Source organism: Anas acuta, chromosome 20, assembly GCF_963932015.1.
Source record: "Anas acuta chromosome 20, bAnaAcu1.1, whole genome shotgun sequence".
Classification (NCBI taxonomy): domain Eukaryota; kingdom Metazoa; phylum Chordata; class Aves; order Anseriformes; family Anatidae; genus Anas; species Anas acuta.
Genome location: NC_088998.1, coordinates 5,817,300 through 5,838,465, shown reverse-complemented (window position 1 = coordinate 5,838,465; position 21,166 = coordinate 5,817,300). Strand labels below are relative to the sequence as shown.

The 21,166-nt window shown below is 50.9% G+C and overlaps 1 protein-coding gene across 2 annotated transcripts in view; it reads left to right on the top strand.

Annotated features, from left to right (window-relative positions):
- Positions 1-20,961, top strand: part of OLFM1 (olfactomedin 1) — a 30,477-nt gene extending 9,516 nt beyond the window's left edge. The window contains exons 1-6 of one of the 2 annotated variants that reach the window (XM_068656930.1): positions 358-826; positions 2,786-2,935; positions 7,960-8,115; positions 10,429-10,648; positions 15,954-16,060; positions 19,207-20,961. In XM_068656930.1, coding sequence (XP_068513031.1) covers positions 677-826; positions 2,786-2,935; positions 7,960-8,115; positions 10,429-10,648; positions 15,954-16,060; positions 19,207-19,881 — 1,458 coding nt within the window. In that variant the 5' untranslated portion in view covers positions 358-676 and the 3' untranslated portion in view covers positions 19,882-20,961. Of the gene's footprint in view, positions 1-357; positions 827-2,785; positions 2,936-7,959; positions 8,116-10,428; positions 10,649-15,953; positions 16,061-19,206 lie in introns of those variants that run through there. The other variant, XM_068656931.1, reaches the window with a different exon arrangement.
- Positions 20,962-21,166: the final 205 nt, after the last annotated feature.

Below are 21,166 nucleotides of genomic sequence, written 5' to 3'. Positions count from 1 at the left end.
CCCCGGCTCTTTCCCCTTCCCCCCCCAATTTTCCCCTTTCTCCCCAAATCTTTCCTCCTCTCCCCAACTCCTTTTCCCCGCTCCCCAAATCCATCCTCCTTCTCCCCTGTTCTTTCCCCCCTCCCTAAACCTTTTCCTCTCCCCTTCCCAAAAGCAAATCTCTCGCCCTCCCCCAAATCCCCGCTCCCCCTTCCCCTCCCCAAACCCCTTCTCCCCTCCCCAAACCCTTTCTCCCCTCCCCAAATCCCTTCTCCCCTCCCTCTCCCTCTCTCCCCTCTGCCTCCCACCCGCCCTCCGCAGCCTCTCCGGCTGGCTGGGCTCTCCCCCTCCCCTCCCCTCCCTTCCCCTCCCCTCCACCCACCCTGCCCCTCCCTCCCGGTCCCGTCCCTCCTCCTGCAGCCGCTCCGCTCCGGCTGGGGCGCGCCCGGTGGCGGCGGGCGCAGGGAGGGAGCCCCGCTCCGGGACCGGCTCCGGCACCGGCACCGCTTCCAGCACCGCTTCCAGGCACCCTCAGCATCCTCGGTAGCCCCGGGCAGGGCCGTGGCGAGGTTTTGGACGATGGGCAGGCGGCGAGAGGCGGTGGCGGTGGTCGGGCGGCTGGCGCAGCCCGTCCCCAGCGGCATGGAGCCCGGCGCCGGTGCAGAATGAAGGGTGCGCGGCGCCCCCCCCCGCAGACATGTCTGTGCCTTTACTCAAGATTGGAGTGGTCCTCAGCACCATGGCCATGATCACCAACTGGATGTCGCAGACGCTGCCCTCCCTCGTGGGGCTCAACACCACCAAACTCACGGCGGCCTCGGGCGGCACCTTGGATCGCAGCACGGGAGTAAGTGCGGGGGGCCGGGGGGATCGGGGTCTGCCCGGAGCATCCCTGCCTCCAGGGGCGGCTGCGCCCCGGTTCCCGCCCCGCTCCTTCCTGGCCGCCCGGTCCCTCCCCACCCGGGTGCCCCCCGGGTCGCCAAAATCTCTCCTGGGCTAAATCCCGCCCCGGGACCCCCCCCTCGGGCTTGTCTGGGTTTGTCCTTGCCACCCCCCCCCACGGCAGACCCAGCGGGAGCCCCCTCGCTGCAAAGAGCAGCGCCCCCGGGGGGAGGCAGCGCTGCTGCCCCTCGGGTGATGGGGGCATCACTCAGGGGGGTGCTTTGCCAGTGCCCCCCCAGTGCCGTGCAGGCACGGTCAGGTCGGTTTGGGGTCGCGGGGGCTGGCAGGAGATGGGGGAGCGGGGTGGCGGTGCAGTAGGCGCCCCCAGTTTTGCTCTGGGGTTCATCCATCCCCAGCACTGGGCAAACTGGGGGGGGGGCTTTGCCCTGCCTCCAGCCAGGGGATTGCAAAGTTTCCCTCGGCGCTGCTCCGCCGTCGCCTGGCGAAGCGGCTCGGGACAGCAGGTGCGAGTCCCGCAGGGTCTCGTTTGCTTCCCTGCCTTTAATCAATAGTCGTTAATGGGATGGAAAATGCAGCGGAGGAGTTGCGGTGTATTTCGGTCGTGCCTGATGCCTCCCGTCCCTGCTGTGCTGGAGGGCTGCTATGGTGGCTGCTCTTGCCACTTTGGAAATGGCTGAGGAAAACAACCCCTCTGTCTTGTCTTCCCGGAGCAGGAAAAAATGGGAATCTTTCGCCTCCAGACTGCATGCTCGTGCCTTAGAAAAGAGCTAACGTATTTCAGCTCTGCTGTTCCAGGATGAGTATTTAATGTAGTGGCTCTGCTGGTTGTGAATGAAGCTAGTTTTTTTTTTTTTTTTCCGTGTTACCAGGGATGATGAGACCTTTTTTTTTTATTTATTGTTATTATTTCTGGTTGCTTTTGCTAGAGAATCAAATTGTTTGTCTGTCTGCTAGCTGCCTCTCAGTGCGTGTCTGTCCACATGGGTATTTGCAAGGTTATTTGTAATGTATTAAAATTGTAGAAAGAACATTTCCCTTTCGGTTGGCAAAACAGTGGCGCCTTCAAAGTGAGCGGAGGCTGAATTGTGATTAAATAATGTATTTTGCAAAGTGCTGCGAGATCAAAGGGAAATTAAGATCTGAGAGCTTTGGAGAGCACAAGGGGCACGGGGGGGGCTGGGGCATGTGCTGTGTTTGGGGCTGGGCTCCCTTTCTGCGCTGCGTCCTGGAAGCTCTGACGGAGGCACCGATCCTGCATCCTTTTGCTGCGGGCGTGTTTTGTGGGGCACAGCACCAGGGTTTCCCTGCCCGGGCCCCACAGATTGTTTGGAGAGAAGTGGCTGTCCTGGTGAACCTGGCAGAGGACGGGGGAAACGTAACTCCCGGTATCTGCTTCCTCAGAAGAGCTGATTTTCCTGTCGCCGGCTCCAGGAGAGCTCTGCGGATGCTCATTGATCACTGCTCAGCGCTCAGCCAGGACACCGTACGCCCCCTGTTAGCTCGGGCACATCCTTCTCCCGGTGTCAAGGAGAAGATGAGTGCTCTGTAATGACAGCCGGGCAGCGGATTTCCCACCGGCTCGGCACCCGCTGCGCTCGGTGCCTTACAGCACGCTGCCCACCCCCTCTGCAGCACGCCTTTCCTCCTGTCCCTGCTTCCCCCTTGCATTGCCCTGTCTGCTTCAGCTCTTGCTCTCCCTTTCAGACCCTTCCTTTATTTGTCCCCAATCCATATTTTTGCATTACAAGTGAATTCTGCTGGCTGGGCCCTCGGAGGAGCTCCCTCCGCTTGCTGCACAACCCCAGTATCTTTCAGTCCGTGCTGCTTCCTCCCTCCTCTTCCTCGTTCATCTCCCCCACCCCTCCCTTCCTCGACTTAACCCATCTTTCCCTGTGTTAATTAGGTGTTGCCTACCAACCCAGAGGAAAGCTGGCAGGTCTACAGCTCTGCCCAGGATAGCGAGGGACGTTGTATATGCACAGTGGTGGCACCTCAACAGACGATGTGCTCGCGTGATGCCAGGACAAAGCAGCTGAGACAACTATTAGAAAAGGTAACGGCTGACCCGTTCTGGGCAAGGTGGTTTGGTTTGACGTGGCACAGGGGGTAAAAACACGAGAGAGTTGGGCTGAGCCTTCGTTTCCAGAAAGGACAGCCCCCTTGGGCCAGCCCTCCCGTGCTGTCGCTGTCCCCAGGTGTGCAGTGGGGAATAATCAGCCAGGTGGACAAATGTCTAAATATTTCTGAGGAACAGAGGAAAAGGGACCATGGCCTGAGGTCAGGTTAAAACTGCTGACATCAAAGCAACGATATTGAATCACATCAGTTGTTTTCTTTTTTTTTTTATATATAAAAGGGTGTAACTTGCTTTTTTTTTTTTTCCATTATGTTATCACAAGGTGTTTGAAAGGATGAGTCTCAACAAGATGAGAGGAGAGAGAATTAAAAAACCAAAGCCCATGCGCTCTTAGCCGAGCTGATATTAAAAAAAAAAAAAAGGTCGACTAGAACACTACGAGCTGTCAGCATCAAATATTACAGAAATGACAGTTAGTGGTTTTCTTTCTAATGTTGACATCCACTTGATTAGTTTTTAATAGTCTGCTGTCCGAAGAGATCAAAGAATCTCATTAGGGAAACGCTCCTGATAACAAGAAATTTTCCAGATAATAGATTTCATTGAAGAAATGCCGTTTCATGCGAAATGGTCCTCTTCTCTTTAAAATATAAGTGGACTCGTGTGCTGGATGTGTAATTATCCTTTGTGCCCTAATGCTACGTTGGCGTGTGTTGTGCATGACAAAATAACTTCCACCCTGATGCTCTCGGGAAGCTGATGTATTAGGAACTCATAACAGCATTAAACCTACACTTAACTGATTCTCCTACGTGATAAGGACAATAAACTCAGACAGAAAACACTTAGCCCTTAAACAGCTCTTCGGTATGTCATAGGCTTCTAAAAATAATCGCACTCAAGCCTTTATTTCTCTAAGCAACACCGGCAATTGGTCCGGCAGCACATTTGTCTGAGAGGCAGCAGGCATTGTGCTAGCAGCTGCTGTGGCAGTCAGAGCCCGCTCGCGTTCCCAGAACTGCTCACCTGCAGAAAACAAGTAGGGTTTGACCCAACGCCCTCTGCTAATGGGCAGGCGAGCAGGGCGCAGCAGCCCTGGGATGCCGGCAGGTGCACTGCGGAGGGTGGAAATGCTCGGGGATTTTTTGCCTTGGGCAGCTCTCCGGCTGCGAGTGGATAAAGCGAGGGGGGAGCGGTGCGTGAAGGCGTGCGCTCTGGGGATGTGCTACCTGCCTGCGGATCTGTCTGCATCTCACTCCTACGCTAACCCATATCAAACCCCCAAAATAAAAAGTGGGCTCTTGGTGCCAGACATCTGATCTCGATCGAGGCTGAAACGAAAATCCCTTTAGGGAAACGCAACTGCAGCAGAGAGCTCCCAGCTCCCCAGGAAGGATTTCAGACCTGGATGCTTCTTCCCCCAATCTGACGTTTTACCTCTAGTTTTGTGATGGGAAAACTCTCACCTCCGGATTTCTCTCTGCCAGCAGATGAAGCAGCATAATGTGTCAGCGAGGTAATTCTGTTTGGATTTTCAAAGCAGGAAACCTGGCACTCACCTCCAGAAATAATAAGGCATTGCTTTCGTGAGCCAGAAGAAAGCTGCCTGTGTGTGTGTGTGTGTGTGTGTGTGTGTGTGTACACAAGGCAGTTACAGCATCCTCAGTGAAAATCTCTGCATAGGGGCATCAGGGGCTGAAGGCACTTTGAGGTCCCCAGCCGCCAAGACCCCAGCTCCCCTCGGGGCGTGCTGCTTGCAGGTGATTCCTGGGCACCCCATCGGTGTGAGGAGAAGCAGGTGCGAGTGAGCTAAGGTGATGAGCGAGGTCTGCTCACCACCACACAGGCTGTTCAGGCCGCCTTCGGACACCGAGGTGCCTGAGCTCATCCTTGGCTGCCGTGCGCGGAGCCCTTCCTGCCTTCCGTGCGTCAGGTGCTGAGGCCAGATCCTGGGCTGCGTCCAAACCCAGCCGTCACCGAAATCCTGTTCACGAACAGATTATGTTTTATCTTCAAATGGATTTTTTTTTTTTTTTGGCCCTGTTATCTGGGAGGACTTCCTCCTCTGACAGTTAAACCACTTCTCGTTTCCTGCCAAGGCTTATTCCTTGCCAGCACTGAGTTCCAGCTTAAACAGTTCTTCTTGTTCCTTTGATACTCGCTCGGAGGTGTATTTGGAGAGGACAATGATCTGCTCAGCCTTCCACAATCCTTATAAAATGGACTTCTCTTGGACTGATCCCTTGGCTGAGTCCCTCTCTCTGCCAATTTTTCCCGTAGATCACAACAATCTCCCTCAAGATGTCTCAAGCTATCACTCCATCAGTTTGTCCAGCTACCCCAAGCTCATTCATCCTACCTCAGACCCCCAAAATGGGCTCTGAACTGCCCTTCCTGAGCTCATCAGCACTGGTCTATGTTTCGAGATGACAAAGAAGTCATCCTGACTTTATGACAAGAACGGAACTGGAAGTTTTGCCTGTATCAGTTGTCTGTTTTATACGCTGAAGTGGGCTCTTTTCCCCAAGACAACCACAGGTATACCTCTCTCATCAGCTTGATGGAAATTGAGGTTTCACGTCGAGAGTGCGTGCTCAGCCAGTGGGGGCAAAAAGCATTTTAGCTGCTATTTGAGGGTAGTAGCTAATGGATAAAGCAGAGGGAATCTGAGACAATATCCTCAGGTCTCAGTTCATTAGAGCACTTATGTACACGCTTAAGTTTAAGCTATGAGCAGGCTCATTGAAATCTAATCATGTGCCAAAGTACTTTGCTGGATCAAGGGCTTAATATGCTAATGAAGGAAAACAAGTAGATCTCCAGATGATGAAGCACGCATTACTGTCAGAGATTAGGAATGACGGAGATGGAGTTTTTACCAGTCTGGCCAGAATCCTGCCTGGTTGAAAACAATACAGGCAACAAATAGTGAGAGCCTGAACTTGTAAAACACATCCCTAAAATAGCGCGGTGGCTAATTTTAGATGTCTGAGTTGAGAGCCCTGCGAGGAGGCTAATTTCCTCTGCAGTCAGGGGAGAGGCAGGCTCCTCCAGAGGTGATTCAGAGCAGGAGCCTGCGCGAGCTGCTCTGATTCATTTCCCAGCACGGTCTGTTCTGCCTCTACACGAGCCGAGAGCAGCGCCAGGAGCCCCCTGCTCAGCACCTGCAGGGCTGGGTTATGATCTCTGCTCGTCTGATTGCTTGGCCTAAAGTTGGGGCTGGGCATTAGTGGGCTAAATGAGATCGATTTTGTCTGATCCCAACAAGTCGTTCCTATTCCAACCCGTTTAAACAATTCTGCTGCGTAGATATGGCTTGACCCAAAGGAGGATAGACTGGATTAATGGGATAAGGATATCTAACAGGAGGGATTGCAGACCAGTCAGGCTTGTCTGAGGCCTTTCTTCTCTCTCCAAGGGGCACCTCCCAGTCCTGTGGAGGGTCTCAGCCTGACAAATACCTTCACCTCTGCTGAGGAGGATTATTAGAGCCCCAGGGCAGTTGCGCTGGTCGTACAAAACGTTTCCTCGCCCCTGGCCTTTGAAATACCAGTTGCCCATACATTTTTAATGGTTCCCTGTAATAGTTTCCTTGTCGGCGTGCATGAGCAATGGGCGTTTTGATCACTTTGGAGACGCAGACACAAAAGTTGGCATTTGACCTGCGCTGCTTTCAGCAGGCAGGCTGCTCGATGCACGCGGGTGTCCCAACCTCTAAGGTAAGTCACAGCAGCACCGTGTGGGCTGCTGGAGGAAACGCTGCCCTTACACCCTTCTTTCCCCATCTCAGCTTTCTGCATTTTGCCCCATGAGGGACAGAGTTGGCGCGGAGTTGGAGGGCTCTGGGAAGCATCTCACAGAGTTTGTTTTGGCTCATATTTGTGTTTTGCTCAGATCCCACAGAGGAAGAGGCTTGAACCAGGAGGCCTTTGATGCTAGGCGCCGTGCAGCACCATGCATGGATGCCTGATTCATTTTAAACATGGGCATTATCCCCATTAATGCTGGCAGGGCCGGGGCATTTCCATGGGTACCTTGGCAGTGGTGGTGGCACCGTGCGGGGGCTGAGCCCCAGAATGTACCAAACATGGTACAAACACAACCCTTCCCGAAGCAAAGACCTTTAATTTTACCCATTGCTTAATGCTAAATATGTGCTTAGGTACTTGCCTAAGTCAGAGCTTCGTTTGCTCTCTCATAGGCAGAAAAATGAGAAGCAAATCTCTCAGTTAGTGAGGGGACAGCCAGCCTTCCAAATCAGGTCATTCAGGCTATCATTTCCCCTGTTCCTTACACCTCTGCCATAAGCAGCTTTTTTCTCACAAGGAGCCTGGCCAAACCTTGCATCATTCCTTCAGCAGGGCCAGATGGGCACACGGGGGGATGCAAGAAAGCGCCCGGCACAGCACCCACCCGCAGGGCAGGGATGCACCCGTTATTCCTCAGCTCCGGGGCACCCCCAAATCCACAGCTGGATTCCTTGTGGCAGATGCTGCTTAAACCACAGGGCTGTTTGGGTACCAAGTTTTACTAGCTGGGAGGAAAGTTTGCACTTAGGCAATCAGCGTCACTTATGCACACAAAGAAACGATAACGTGCATCTTGGCAGAGGTGGTTCTCGGGGTCAGATGTGATCCTGTGAGGCTAATAGGCTCTCCTTGTGCTGCACCAGGCACCGGGTGCTGTTCCAGACTGAAAAATGCCGTTACCACTAATGCATCTCGTACGTGGCTACAGCCCTCATTTGCACACGGGATCTCTGAGTTATTCTCTGCAGCACAGCAGAATAAACGTTTCCGAAACCACTTTGCTCTGGTTTGGAGCGTGGGGTCATAATACGAGGAGATGCTGTTGATTAGCCAGTAAATAATGCGTCTGCTGATTGCCCTTTAGCTTTGTTGACTCGGGGAAAATGTCAGCATCTGCATTCGGCCGCGAGCAGCGCTGCCCTGCTGCTGAATGTGTGCCTCGTGCGTGACAAGTCCCTTCTCGCCTGACAGGTGCAAAACATGTCCCAGTCGATAGAGGTGTTGGACAGGCGGACTCAGAGAGACCTACAGTACGTGGAGAAGATGGAAAACCAGATGAGGGGACTGGAATCCAAATTCAAGCAAGTGGAAGAAAGCCACAAGCAGCACCTGGCAAGGCAGTTTAAGGTAGGTGTGCTTTCCGATCCGCTTCACCGAGCCGTGGCTGGCGATGCCGCGGGGCGCGCGCTGTGTCCCCAGCCCTGCTTTGCTGTGCTCGTGGCCACCCAGCCACCCTCCTGTCCAAAGCAGGGCTAGATCCAGGCTGTAGGATTGCTTCCTCTGCCACAGAGCATTTTTTCTGCAGGGTAAAAGCCTGAATCCCCATGTTCCCATACCCACAGGCTGGCGGTGCCCCCAACGAGGCTGGGCTCCGTGCTGGGAGAGCCTGGGCAGGATGAGGCCAGGCAGAGCTGGGAATTTGTCCTGTCCCTATCCCCACCCCTGCCCGGCTCCAGTTTTCCTTGGGAAGAGCCAAGAGCAGAGGCTTTGTGTATGTTTCTCTACATACCAGGCTCTCACCCCTTTGCTGCCCTCCTTGGTGAGGTTGCATCAGTGGGGCAATCAGTCAAGCAAACAACCCCCCCCCAAAAAAAAATCAATATTTGGCTATTCGGCTGTCGTCAGGCTGGCAAACTGAGCATCTTCAGGGGTGCAAATGTCCAGTTTTGAATAAGGATGTTGGCAGCAGAGCCTGGGCCTTCTGGTCACTGGTGTGCCTTTTGTCCTGGTGTCATGCAAATTAGGAGGAAAAAATCAGCCTTTTAAATGAAGCTGCCAATGCAGCAACTTTCAAGAACATGACCAAAATGAAATTGCCCAAAGGAGGCTGCCAGTACAATTTGTAATGTTACACTTCAGTAACATATTGGATTAAGAACTAAGCACAAATTTGGAAGATTTCTAGTGAAATTTGGGGACCCGTCCCATTGATCCCCATCCTGCTGCCCAGCTGATTGTTATTTTAAACCAGATATTTCTTAATTGATACACTAAATGCTGAAATACCAAGATTATGTGATAAAAAGCTGGGAAGAAGGCTCTTAAAACTTTCCACCAACTCTGCCTTCCCCGCTCCCCATCCCCAGGACCCTGTTTAGCTCCACAGCCAGGATGCCAGGCCCATTTCCCTGAGTGGAGCACGAGTTCCTTTTTTTATTTTTTTTGCTCTTCCCCATTCGGATGAGTTTAATCCTCCCCATCGCCTGCCAGGGAACTTGCACCAAGGTAGCACGAGCCACTAAGAAAATAAACAAATTCCCCACACGCAAGCCACAGGAGGGAAAGCCTTTCAACTTAAATAGGAGGCAAAGAAACAAGGCTGGGGCCAGTTTCTGATGCTGTCCACCCCAGAGCTGCTTCACCAGGCAGGCAGAGGTCACAGCCTGCCCCTGCGCTGCTCTGGCTGGTGCAAGCAGCGCCAGGTATACCCTGTACATGCTTCATTAACGGGTAGGTGCATGCATATTTATGTCTACTCATTAGCTGCTGGAGCAAAGCATCCTGAACAAAATGCTGCATACTGTGCCTTTAAACAAGGCCTTCGTTTAATTAAAAACAAAAACGAAACAACAACAAGCCTTCGTTGCTGCAAAATAAATGTGGTAATGACTTGGATTTTTCTGTTCCTCATAGCAGGCCTGAAAACAGTGAGGAATTTTTGTATAATTTGCTGCCAAAGCATCATTTTAAGTAACAGCCACAGCATTTTGTTTCTGCTAATGCCAGCGTTAAAATATGAGTGGTTTGGAGATCTTGTGTTGTTTTTCGTTTTGTTTTGTTTTGTTTTTTTTCTCTTTAGTTCCGTATTTGTCTATGAATGGCTATCTATATAAGGCAGGTTAGTGAGCTAGATCCTCAACAGTATTTCATTTTCTTGCTTACAGGGCTAACTTAAAAGCAAGTTTTTTCAATGCTGCAGTGACTGAAGAAGCAGTTCACTCCCATGTAACCATGAAAAGAGGGCCACAGAGCATTTTGCACCATGCATTTATTTTTTTGATTATTTTCCAAATTAGCACCATATCTCACTAAGGAACCTTGAACCACACAACCGAGATCTTCCTTTGCATGCAATTGTAGATGCATTTCATGAATAGTTTGAAACCCTTGTCAATGCATATATATTATTTTATTTTATTTTTTGGAAAGAAAAAAAAAAAAAGAACTCTTTGTGTATGTGATCTGAAGCATGTAACCCTAAGATGTTGCATTCTAAAAATGACAAATAAAGGCCTTTCCCAAATATTTTGGTGTTCTGCAGCCTGTTTAATATGTTCTTTCCAATACATCATTTGGACCAAAATAATAATTTAAATAATTTTAATGATAATAATTTGGGGATATGAACATTGCACTCACGTAGGAAGCAACCAGGTCAAGGCAGAGTGTTGCAGATTTTTGCACGCATAGCACTGAACCAAGCTTATTTTAACCTTGCAGGCAATAAAAGCGAAAATGGAGGAACTTAGGCCTTTGATACCAGTGTTGGAAGAGTACAAAGCCGATGCAAAATTGGTATTGCAGTTTAAAGAGGAGGTCCAGAATCTGACGTCAGTTCTAAACGAACTCCAGGAAGAGATTGGCGCCTATGACTACGAAGAGCTTCAGAACAGAGTGTCAAATCTTGAAGAAAGGCTTCGTGCATGCATGCAAAAATTAGGTAGGCTCAGAACAACATGGTGGCACTGGCTAAACACCATCGATGTTAAAACACACGTCACGCCTGCAGACAGAGATGCTAGACCGGACATCTCCTGGTGCCTCGCCTGGCTGCCAGAGGAGCTCGCCCGGCCAGGCTCGATCCTGCAACTACCTGCGCCATAAGGAGCATCCGTCCTGGGAGTAGTCCTGCTGAGGATTACTTGCACGACTGATGCTGCTCATGGTGCAAGTGCTTCAGGATCAGGCCCGTAAGTAGGCATGTGACTCTTTGCAGCGTTTGCATAAGCGGGCGGTGAAATGCGGCGCCACGCGGCCTCCCAAGCAACGCTTATGCACAGCAAACACATGCACCCGTCCTGCTTACGCATCGGTGGCCGACCCGTTTGCTACCCGGACCTGGCACATTAGCAAATGTCTCTGCACCCCGCTTAAGCAGCGAGCGTGCAGGCGGGGACCCAGTTTTTTCTTTTTTCCTTTTGCATCTTGCAAACCACTGTCGAGAAGAGCATGATGACGTAGCGGGCTCGCGGTCGGTGCAGACTGTGCAGGATGGGACCCCTCCCCACCTCTTCCCTCCCCAAAAGAGCCGGGAACCCCTTGGGTCGTAGCAGTGCTAGCACCAGGGAGATGTCCCCGAGCCTTTTGGATGGCTTTGGCTGCCCAAGCCTGCCCCGAAGCCCGAGGGGTCCTGGCTGTAGCCAAAATCCACGTCCTGCCCCCGGGCAGGGGGGAAGGAGGGTGCTGCCTCCTGCCACTGCAGGGCTCCCTGCCGCTCGTTGGCTTGATTTAATTTCTCCTTACGTTATTGACTTTCTCGTTAAGCAATTTAGGTAATCTAAACACATTAACTGCTCTGCAGTCTATTTTGGTAGCACATATGAAATTACACTCTCAGGTAACTTCAAGAAAGAGCTGATCTCTTCTCAGAACTGTGTACCCTTGGCAAGGTAACGTTTCCTTTCTCTCATGCCTCCACTGTTGGAATTGCTTTTGCTTGTTTCTAGACACCTCCAAGCCCCTGCAAGCGGCCTCCTCCCTGCATTTCCCCTTATCAGCTACCTCTCCAGTGAAATTTTGGAGGGCAGGGCTGGGTTTGGTTGGGGGAGATGGTGCCCAAGTGTCCATTTGCTACATCCGTAGCCTTCAGCCCATCTTGAGAAGATGCTGATGATGGATAGGGGGAACAGCAGCAGGATCAGGGATTTGAATCTGGGCTGTGCAATTGCCTTCCTAGGGACAGGTCTTTAAATAAATCCCTTCCAGACCTCATAGCCCCTCTCCGGTGGGCTTTGGCGGAGCTGCCCAGCCCAAGCTGGCTCCACCAGAGTCAGGGACGTTGTGATGATCCTCCCGCAGACCCTGGGCAGACTTTAAGAAATAAATCCCAGACCATTCAGGGCTTCAAAATAACCAAGTTTTGCTCTTGCACCGTTAGCCCCTTCTGCTCTGGGCTGTGTTGTTCTGGCTCATTGTGTCCCCCGATGCTCAGGTCTTCCAGCTGGGACAACCGGCCAGCTCACCAGCCCAGCTAAGCCTGACGCAGCTGGGGTGCTGAGATCCTGTAGGCAGCCTTTTCCAGAAATTTGGGGGATTTTTTTTTTTTGTATTTATTTCTTTGAGGTTTTATTTAGGCATTCTGGCTTTGCCCCTTCTTTTTTTTTCCCCTTGCCTGTCTGCTCCCTCTGTGTCTGTGCCACCCAGAGCAGTTTTTGTGCCCTGGGGCTTTGCAGCCCCCCCCCGGCTGCTCGCAGAGACCAGCGCTGAGTCTTGCAAGGGCGCACCCGGGAGCGTTTGCTGCTCGCCCGGGAGGGTGATTTATTTGGTCATTTAGCAGCAAACAGCACAGACTGAATTTCCAATGTTGTTTATCACTCCGGAGTGTAAACCAGTGAAAATGGTAGTTAATTGAGTTAAATTCAGATAACAACCTCACAGACACTTTGCTGGCACACGATGAGACCCTGTTTGCTGAGGATTGTTGTTTGCTGCAAATTATCTGCTCCGAGGGATGCACTGGAGTCTCAAGCAGCATGTTTTAGCTTAAATTTGTTCCTGCATGGGCTAGCAGCACTGCTCACCTGATGCGTGTTGGCCTGCTAGGGCTCAGGATACAGCTCGGAGCACCAAAAACAGGAGCGGGGAGCACAGGACAAGGGAGGCAGAGGGGATGTGCCATGCTTGTGTCCCGTTCACCTCTCCCCATCCTCCAGGTAGCACTGATGCTCAACAGTGCAGCAGCATTTCCTTTAGACAAGGTCCTTTTTGTATTTTGGGTTTCTTAAGCATTATTGATGGATCAATAGTGAAAACACTTCCTGACCCTGGCATGTGTGCGAAGGGAAAAAGAAATCAATAATGGCACGTTCAATCTGTTGTTCTGTTTACATTCTTAAAGATCACTATTTATATTGGGATCTTAACGTTTCCATTAATGCTCCTGAGAGGAGCCTTCAAGCAGGGGAAAGGCTGTCATTCCTCGAGTCAAGGGGGAATTCAATTCGTCTGCACGCCACAGGCTCACGTTTGCTGGTGGCACGAGCCTTCCCCAACTCCTGCAAAGAATCCCAGCCCACAATCCTGGTGCAGAGGTGGGGAAATAGCAAGCGTGTCCTTCCTTTTTGGAGAAGCAGGGTCCTGCCAGCCTGTCCCACGTGTGTTTGGGATGGGGGGCTCCTGGCTGGGCAGTGCTGGTGGCGGTGCGGTGGCTGCGTTGGTGGAGAAATTGCTCCTGAGCTGCTAAACGTCACCGGGGGGGCTGGAGCTTAGGAAAAAAGATGGAGTGGGGGTGTGAGCATCCTGGGAGGATGGCAGTGCTCGATGTAACTGGATGGAAGTTGTCTGCTGCTGCTGGAAAATTCCCGGTGTGGGTAGAGGAAGAGGCTGTGCGCAGCGGTGGCATCTCCTTGCTGCTCTCTGGGGCTGAAGGGAGGAGTCCTAGAGGGTCGCCCTGGGAGAGGCTGATCCATGCTGATGCCCAGGGATAGGGACATGCAGCCCCCCATGGGCCCCAAATAATGCTGGGGAAAGCGGAGTGGAAACAGCCCCTCTGTGAGTGCCCCCAAACCCGTCAGTCCCAGCTTCCCCTGCATCGTGCACTCAGGCACGGCCACCAGAACGAGCTCCCCTCCTGCTCATTCATCCCTGAGCGAGCTGAGATGCTTGTAGCATTTCGGCAATCGAAAAGGGTCCCAGAAGGAAAATAAGCAGTGAGCGGAGCCTTTGCCTTTCTTGTGTTTCATGAAATATTGGAGACGGTCTGGGAGCTGTGCAAGAACACTGCAGAGCGCGGTGGAAGCAGCAGGGCTGTAAGCAGGACCCTCGCCCCGAGCTCAGGACCACAGGGCTGGTAACCCCATGAGAGATGCATGGACCTAGCTCACCGGGAGCCAGGAAGCACTTGGCTCCAGGACCGTTTTCAAACTTTTTCTCCTGTATAAGTGCCTCTCGTAGCTTTACTCCAAGACAGAAAAGACCTCATCCTGTATAAGAGCAACCCTCTTGCACTGCTGAAGAGCTGTTGTGAATGTGCCTCCAGCTAAACGCGTATGAGATGTAGCCTCACTACGTTCAAACAACAGTAGTTTACCCTTATCAGCTGCTTCTGCTTTTTTTTCTTTCTTTTTTTCTCCTTTTTTTTTTTTTTTTTTGATCAATGAGCTTTTATACAACCTTTCTCTCCAGGGAAATGGAAGGAAAGAGATAAAGTGACAGCAATGTAGGGCGGTGATAATGGAAGGCAGCATTGAGCAGAGCTGTGATTAGAGGAAGGCTGGTCCTCTGCGATGGGAATTTACCAGACATTAAGCAGTTATTATTTTAACCCATCGCATCCCTTTGTCAATACCTTGCTTTCCTCCTGAGCTGAGAGGCTTTGAGTGCATCAGCCGGGCAGAAGGACAAATTCCCCCTGTGAGGCCAGGGAAGCTCTCTGCTTTTTGGTGGGAGCTCTTTTTAGCTGCTTGGTGTCTGAAGGCTGTGGCAAGGCTGATGGTCCCTGTGGCCATGTCGTACTGGTGCAGATCAGGCAAATCTTCATTTGTTTTATGTCCCAGGCCAAGGTGGCCCCTTTGCCCCTCAGCTCGGAGCTGTGGTATGTGGATGTGTCCCGTGGCCATAACCAGGAGCCCAGGGGACTGATGAGACCAGGCTAGGAGAAGGGCAGCCGGTGGGTAGTGCAGAGCTCCTGGGGCATGTTCTTGGTGACCGAGCAGAACCCTGTCCCGAGCTGGCCCAGCTCCCCGTGCCTTTCAGCAGCACCCTGCAGGCTCCCACCTACTGGCCCAGCCCCGGACATCCCGACCCAGCACCTGGAGCATCCTCTCCAGCCCAGCACCTCGACATTTCCCCTTCCTCAGCATCCCAGGAGCATCCTCATCCCAGGGGAGAAGCCAGAAACACCTGGTGAACTTCAGTGGCCGGTGTCCCCTTGCACTGCTGACCTTGGCAGGAGATGCTGCCGCCAGTCCGGCTCTGTGGGAATGTGTCCGGATTTTAAATGCCTGCTCCCGTAGCAACAGAGCCTTCAGCACCGGCTGCAGCCCCTCCTGCCGCATCCAGCTTGGTCTCTTTGCCTGTTATTACGTCGTGAGATGCTGGTGTTTTGGGAGACCAGAATGGCAGCTGGGCTGAAAAATGGGGAGATGAGCGTAAAGAGGACATCGGCCTAGGGCTGCCTGCAGTGCTGAGGCTGTAGCTTTGCAGGTATCTACTCGTGGCTGTCCCAAAAGGGACCTGAACAAGGTCCCCTTGTCCTGAGCAAGCAGACATGGCAGAGAGCAGAGAAGGTGGCAGCTAGAAGCTGGTAAATGCTCTTCTCAAGGAAGAGATTTATGTTGCCTAGAATTTCCCACTTTTTTTTTTTTTTCCTCCCCTGCATAACCCGTAACAAATGCGTGTTTCCAGCAGGGCTGGAATAGACACGTCTGTCTTTTTATCTTGGCTGCACCCACTCTATTACGGCAGAAACGAGCAGAGCTGTTCAGCTAATTTCTCCACCTGGCTGCTCGACCCTGGCTAACTCTTCTCATTTCCCATTCGAGCAGCGTGGCTGCTTCAGGAAAGCTTGTTTTCTTGGGGCAGTGTGATAAGGACACTTGTTATTAAGAGGCATGAAACAAACAAAAGCACCCGGCAGTTGTTCTCAGCCTAATTACCTCTAATTAAATAAAAACCAGCTTCAAATCAGCGGGGCACAGCACCCTGAGCTGGGGCCTGGCAGGCAGAGACCCGCTGTGAGAAGGCGCGGTCCCGGGCCGCGGAGGGTGTTGGAAATGGTGCTCACCAGCCTTGCACTCTTTTTCCAGCTTGTGGCAAGCTGACGGGAATCAGTGACCCCATCACAATTAAAACCTCGGGCTCCCGGTTCGGATCATGGATGACGGACCCGCTCGCTCCAGAGGGAGAGAACAAGGTAAGAGCGCGGCGGCGCCGTCCCCGTGGTCACCCCCCTCCACCAAAACCATGGAAAGCTCCTTAAATCCCAGCATCAAAGCCCTGGTAGTGCCCCTTGGTGCCTAATCCTCCTCTTGGGGCTCTGCTGACCTCAGCTGAGGGTGGGGAAGGGCAGGAGGATGAGGGGGGAGCAGCCCCATGCCGTGGTCCCTTCCCAGGGCAGGTGAACCTGAATGAAGCCCCTGTTTGCTTGGTCTTGGATGTGGCACCAGATCTGGGGATGGAAAATCAAATATTGGGTTTCTTGTCTGGATTTGGAAGCCCAGAGGGAGCTGGGGCAAAGCAGAGGGGCCCATGGTGTTGATCCCTGCTGCTTTTTTGCTGCCTGTGTCCCCAGTACTGTCGTCGAACTCCATTTGTCCTCTGTCCCTCTGTCTTCCACCTGCAATGTTGTGAGGGTTTAACTTGACTGCAGCGAGAGAGAGATTTGTTTTTTGTTTTGTTTTTTTTTTCCTTTTTTTTTTTTTTCATTCAGACCATTCAATTTTGATCCCAAAGAGGTAGGAGGCCAATAACTGGCTGAAAATCAATCCAGGCTTCCCATGACTGATGGAATGGAAAATATCTCGAGTGTTTGCTGAGGATTTGCAGGCAGCAAAACAAAACAGAAACCACAGACCTTGGCTGCATGGCAATTCCCTCCTGCGTGAAGCAGCCTTCATCAAAAGATAAAGGCGCTGGCAAGGGCTGTGTCAGGGCAGCTATTTTGGGAGCTTGCCCTGTGATCGGCTTTCTGTAGCTAAAAGCACACAAGGGATGCTCTGCAGAAGCCGTCACTGGGGGTGGCTCCGTGTGCCTGGAGGTGTGCAGCGATGAAGCAGCAGTGACTTGGGATGTCGGGCTAGTTCCTTCCAGCAGCCAGCTTGGCTCCCCAGTACAATACCTCTTTATTTTACAATTATTAAACAAAGCATCACCCCATGAAATCCCAATTTGGAAGCAGAACGGGAAGGTTTTACCCACATCACACACTGTTTTCCTCATCAGAAGGGACGGAGTTGTCCCCTCCAGGCTGTGTCTGCTGCCTCCCTTGGCACTAACAGGGTTAGGCGTGATTTATACATCTGTAAAGGGAGAGTTGGGTTGCAGCTGAAGTACATTAATTACGTGCTAAAGATCTTCCCGTGTCTTCAGAGAGTCTTATCTCAAAATGGATTATTTTTTTTTTTCCCACGTCTTTTTCTGCAGTGTGTTTTGTTGTGAGAGTACACAGGCAGTTTTCTCTGGACTGTATCTCAAGCTTCACAAGCGTGTGTGTGTGTATAATACATAAATCTACTGCGAATTTTATTACAAACACAATCGCCCAAGTGAACTTCATTGGCTACCTGGCGGAGTGGGAAACCAGTGATGGGGAGACGCTGCCACTTTATCATATCCATCTTCCCTCACCAGGCCCCGGGAGGTGTTTGGTGTTTTCATGGTCATTTGTTCATGTCATGAAATCATTGAACACAACCAGGCACAATTGCAAGTCTCGCAGGAGCGGCGAGACAGCAGGTGGATGCTGAGCGCCGGGATTGATGTGTATTGGCAGGACAGTGCGGAGAAGGCTGCTCAGAGCCAGTCGGCACGACGAGGCGCTGCTGCCGATCAATCTCTGCTTCTCCAAAGCACAAAACATCGTCGGATCCTGCCACCTTGCAGCACCAGCCTGATAACAGGGGCTGCTCTTGTGGTCTTCTCTTTGTCTCTCCAAAAACTGAGCACAATGCATTGCCACGTGGAGTTATTTAATGCCAAATAGGATTAGCTGAGATACAATCAGTTTTCAGGATTTTTTGTAATTTCCCAAGCTACTTTAGTTAAACACAGACTTTACGTTAACCAAAGAGTGCTCTCCAGCATCATGTCCGGCAGCAGAAGCTCTCCCAGGTTGCAGGCACTTCTCTGCCATGGGCTCGGGGATGCGCGTGGTTTTCTCCTGGTGCTCTGGCAGCCATCCTTGATCCCACAGCAGAGGTGTGAAGCCCAGAGCAATTTGCCACAGGATTACTCTCCACCTCTGCAGTGTTTCTGGGGCGGTACTGAGGGAGCTCTGAAGTTTCCTACAAAGTTTTTGCAGACCTCACTTGGCCTGTCAAATATAGCAGCCCAAACGTGCACGCACGCACAGGCGTGTGTAAATGTTTGTCTGCTGCTCTAATGGACCCTGGAGACGGCTGTATCGAGGCTCTGCTATGATCAGATTTTGCAAGGTGTTTGCAAAAGGAGCATGCACTACAACATTACCCAAATCTGTGTCCTTAAAGGCATTCCCCACTGCTATTTCATTTACCTCTTTACCTTCCTAAATGTTTTTTATAGAAAGCAGCTATCTCAACTTTAGGCAGCAAAGGCATACAGCATGTCTCTCACTGGATGGATATTTCTTCTTTCTTCTTTAGCCTCTGAATTGATTACAAATGATGAAAGCTTTTGTTTTTCTTTCTTTTTTTTCTTATTGTTTTTTAAGAAGTCTAGACACCATCCCCAGTGAACCGATGTTTAAGTCATGGTCTAAAATCTCTCCCCCATCTCCTGATAGCAAGATTTTGATGTCTTTGTCTTTTGTTGTATTTCAGCAGCCTCGGTGTAAGCTTTTGATGCAGAAGTGTATGATTTTTAAACCAATATGGACTTTGCCTGCATTTCCCTGACAATGAGCGATTACGTTCATTGCTTCTGCGTGCCAAATTAGCGGAGCTCTGCACAGCAGCTGCTATAATTTACTGAGTGCAGTTGTGATGGGGCTTAGAGGCAGCAGAGGCAGCATCAGCGTGCATCAATGTGCTGGGTTTAGCCAGAGAAAGATGCTGATTGCCCTCTGGAAGAACAGTGCAAGCCCCCAGGGAGATGCCAGCTTACCTCTGGGAAAGCTTCGCTCTTCACTTGATTTCTTGGCTGATTTGGGGTGGCAGCCTGAGGTTTACTTCTGGGCGCAGGTGGCAGGCTTTGGGCACGTGGTTTTCCAGTGGGTGGCTCAATGAAACCAGCCTCCTCGCAGATTTAGCACCCAGAACATTTTCTAGGGAAACATGTAAAGGTGAAGCACCTCTCCCTGGTGGAGGGCTCGGGCAGGTCTCTGCTCTTTCCTAACCCCACGTTTTTCTGTTTCTCGCCCAGGTCTGGTACATGGACAGCTACCACAACAACCGCTTCGTCCGCGAATACAAATCCATGGCAGATTTCATGAATACCGACAACTTTACCTCTCACCGTCTCCCTCACCCATGGTCAGGCACCGGTCAAGTGGTCTACAACGGCTCTATCTATTTCAACAAATACCAAAGCCACATAATTATCAGGTTTGACTTGAAAACAGAGACCATTCTCAAGACTCGCAGCCTGGATTATGCCGGCTACAACAACATGTACCACTACGCCTGGGGCGGCCACTCGGACATTGACCTGATGGTAGATGAGAACGGGCTGTGGGCCGTCTACGCCACCAACCAGAACGCGGGCAACATCGTCATCAGCAAGCTGGACCCCAACACCCTGCAGAGCCTCCAGACCTGGAACACCAGCTACCCGAAACGCAGCGCCGGGGAGGCCTTCATCATCTGCGGCACGCTCTACGTCACCAACGGCTACTCGGGAGGCACCAAGGTGCACTATGCCTACCAGACCAACGCCTCCACCTACGAGTACATCGACATCCCGTTCCAAAACAAGTACTCGCACATTTCCATGTTGGACTACAACCCCAAGGATCGGGCCCTCTATGCCTGGAACAACGGGCACCAAATACTTTACAATGTCACCCTCTTCCACGTCATCAGGTCTGATGAGTTGTAGTCCACCCTTGTTTAGAAACTGATTTAGGAAAAAATAAAATAAAAAGGAAAAAAAGGGAGAAACGAATGAAAAAGAAATACTAATATCGAGGAAACACACTTTAAATAAGTAAATAAATAAACAGCTGCCAAAATTAAGACCAACGTCATGGAGGATTATTCAGCATAAACCTGACAGATCAGCATTACCTCTACATTTCTAGAAGTCTGGCCCTGTGTTATAGACTCATGACTAACCATGTACTTGCAGCTGGAACTGCACCTGAAGAACCACTTAAGTTTGGGGTTTTGTTTTGTTTCTGTTCCGATAGCAAACCTATAGTACATACTAAAGCAGTAAGGCAATGACTGTTGGAAGTTTATCCTTGGGAGACTCGCTCTCTTCTGTGTGTGGGTTGCATGGACATTTTCCGACATCGCGGTCAGCTGTGATGGATGTGTGATTTGTATTTCTAAGCAGAAAAGCTGACCCGTGAGGAGCTCTCGCTGTCTGAACAAGACCTATCACAGGTTAGTTTTATTCGCCTTCCATTGCAGCTACTGTCTCTCAACTGTGTTCTTGTCACTTAGATTAACTGTGCTGAGACCCGAAGTAGCTCATGGATCTGTGTCTTAGTAACTATTAAACACGATGGTTTAAGTATGTATTATGAACAAGTTGTTGTACCCATATTGTTTGAACTTATGTATTCAGCAAATATATTGTATAATGTATGTCTGTTATTTACCAGAGGTGGCAAAACTTTGTATGTCCAGTTTATGCAATGAATGTTGTAAATGCAATGATGTAGTTTGGATTAATAAATGATGGTTTTGTTTCTAAAAAGAAAAAAAGATCAGTGTTCACCCTTATACACAGGTAACCAATTTCATGTTGATAATTACAAGAATATTCTCTTACTGTTATAATATCTACATAGCATTATGGTGGTTGGAAATCGCTTCCGTGGAAATTCTGTGGCATCAGATTCCCATGGAAAGCTCTGTTTATGGAAGTGTGAAGGTAATTAATTTTTTTTAAGAGGAAAACTTTGTACTATCCACAGTTATCTAAGGAACAATAAAAATATTAGGAGACTTCCCTGCTTTGGTCATTGCGTGTTCTGTGTACGAGTGGCCAGGCGTATGGGGGCAGGACACAGGAGGTATTGTGGGTTTTGGGGTGATGGTTGAGCAACCGTCCTGACTTCCCTTATGTCTGGAATCAAGTATTACGGGATGCCCATCTGCAGCTGGGAAGCAGAGGCTGGAGGCTTTGGCTTTCTCCTCTGCAGGACTCTCCTCCT